Below are 2,323 nucleotides of genomic sequence, written 5' to 3' on the forward strand. Positions count from 1 at the left end.
CGCGGAGTTCTTGAAACAGCTGCTGGAGCTGCGCAAACTGTTCTTCCCCAAGCTGGTCAGCGCCGAGCTCGGCTTGTTGTGCCTCCACTCGGTCGCACTGGTTTCCAGGACCTTCCTCTCCATTTATGTGGCGGCCCTCGACGGGAAGATCGTGAAGAGCATCGTGGAAAAAGAGCCCCGGAGCTTTGTCGTCAAGTTGGTCAAATGGCTGATGATCGCCATCCCAGCCACGTTCGTCAACAGCACCATCCGGTACCTGGAGTGCAAGCTGGCCCTCGCCTTCCGCACGCGCCTGGTGGATCACGCCTACGAGACCTACTTCGCCAACCAGACCTACTACCGAGTGATCAGCATGGACGGGCGGCTGGCCAACCCTGACCAGTCCCTCACCGAGGACATCATGATGTTCTCGCAGTCGGTGGCACACCTCTATTCCAACCTCACCAAGCCCATCCTGGATGTCGTGCTCACCTCCTACACCCTGATCCGCACGGCGCGCTCCCGGGGTGCCAACCCCATCGGGCCCACGCTGCTGGCCGGCCTCGTCGTCTACGCCACGGCCCGCGTGCTCAAAGCCTGCTCGCCCAAGTTTGGCAAGCTGGTGGCCGAGGAGGCGCACAAGAAGGGCTATCTGCGCTTCATGCACTCGCGCATCATCGCCAACGTGGAAGAGATCGCCTTTTACCGGGGGCACAAGGTAAGGAGGGAAATCCGAGTCTGCTGGGCTTGCTCCCTCAGCACCGGAGCTGACCCGTGCTTCCCCTGCCACCCTCTGCATGCTCTCTGGTCCCTCTGACATTTAAACCTGTTTACAGCTCGCACTTCCCGTTTCCTAGGAAAATGCAATCTCACAGGCAGTGTCTGGGGGTGAGCAGAGCGCAGTTCCCTTGTGCTCTGACAGTGTTCCTGTTTTGCATCTGTACCCTGTGCTTTTCTAGAAAACCGATCGTCTCTATTGTTTTTTCCCCACCCAGTGCACTCCTCTTAACTCTTCCAGGCTTTTCTTTTCCCTTCCTTGTTTGTGAGCTCCCAGCATTAGTGCTGCAGGAATCACTAGCAAGCCACAGCAGAAAGTCTAGGGGAAGACTTCGTGATAGCACAGAGACCAAAACAACCTTTGACACTCTTTTACATAGCTAAGCAAAGATGTAGTCATCAGAGCCTTAAAATAGCTTAAGTACAGTACTTCAGCAGCCATAGTTACATAAACTAACGGGTTGTTTTAAAGCCACCTTATGAAGGAATTCTTCGTATTTTTATTAGAAGTGGATTTTGGCTGTTACAGCTTTCAAGCATGACTTGGAAAAACAAGCGGTTTCACATAAAGTGAAAATGAGGACCGGTAACTAGCCTGAGGTGTTGCCAACTCTTTTAGTCCAAGCAGCAGTTATATAATGCAGATGGTTTGTTTTGATAGAAGCGATCGTTCTACCATAGTGTTTGCAGTGCAACTGAATTAAACAGTTTCTTCTGTTCCCACATCTTCTGGCTTGAACTGAGTGCATGATGTCATACTGACTTGGAACTATCTTTGACTTGTTAAACCTCTTGGGATAATTCTCTCTTCCTCTAGGCCGTTCACAAAAACAAGAAGCATTGCGTTTCTGCAGAGAGCTCTGCAGATTTAAGTCAGAGATAATTGATCCCCGAACACTTCACAATTTGAGGAGTTTCAGTTACTGTGAAACTCTTCAGCTGCATCTTCATTAAAGGATGTAGAATCAATCCTGTTTTGATTGCTAGAGTCAGCTATAGTGACAACTCATGTTCTTGTATATATCAGAGATGTTAGAAGAACTGAAAGCTTCCCAATGTGACATAAAGGGGCAGTGATACAAGTAAGAGCCAGGTCCTCTGGCTTCAATAAAGCTGTGCACTTATGCTGCGAGAATACAGCACTGTGACTATGAAGTACTGCACAAAAGATGGCACTCAGGGACCACAGTTTTGGATACTTGATTAGTTCATGCACATGTGTGAATGTATCTTGCATGGCATGTATATTTTTGCTGTATTTTATAAATGTATTTTTTAAACTATAGGTGGAAATGAAACAACTGCAAAAAAGCTACAAAGCTTTAGCGGATCAAATGAATCTCATTTTATCCAAACGCTTATGGTACATCATGATAGAGCAGTTCTTGATGAAGTACGTCTGGAGTAGCTGCGGCATGGTCATGGTCGCTGTGCCCATCATCACCGCAACAGGATTTGCAGATGGCGGTAATACCATTTTACTTATTTCCAAATGGTTCTGTAAAGTTACATCCTCAAAAGACTACTTTCCTTCAGTGTTGTTCGCATTTCTTTATTGTCAGAGCCT

General features: G+C 48.0%; 1 protein-coding gene across 1 annotated transcript in view; it reads left to right on the forward strand.

Moving 5' to 3' along the window:
• Position 1: 1 nt before the first annotated feature.
• Positions 2-2,323, forward strand: part of LOC104917425 (ATP-binding cassette sub-family D member 2-like) — a gene marked incomplete at its 5' end in the record, with an annotated part of 2,453 nt that continues 131 nt past the window's right edge. The window contains 2 exons of the mRNA XM_019611093.1: positions 2-697; positions 2,043-2,319. Of these exons, the coding sequence (XP_019466638.1) occupies positions 2-697; positions 2,043-2,319 (973 nt within the window). The remainder of the gene's footprint in view (positions 698-2,042; positions 2,320-2,323) is intronic.

The sequence above is a fragment of the Meleagris gallopavo genome, chromosome 1 (assembly GCF_000146605.3).
Source record: "Meleagris gallopavo isolate NT-WF06-2002-E0010 breed Aviagen turkey brand Nicholas breeding stock chromosome 1, Turkey_5.1, whole genome shotgun sequence".
In the NCBI taxonomy this organism is placed as follows: domain Eukaryota; kingdom Metazoa; phylum Chordata; class Aves; order Galliformes; family Phasianidae; genus Meleagris; species Meleagris gallopavo.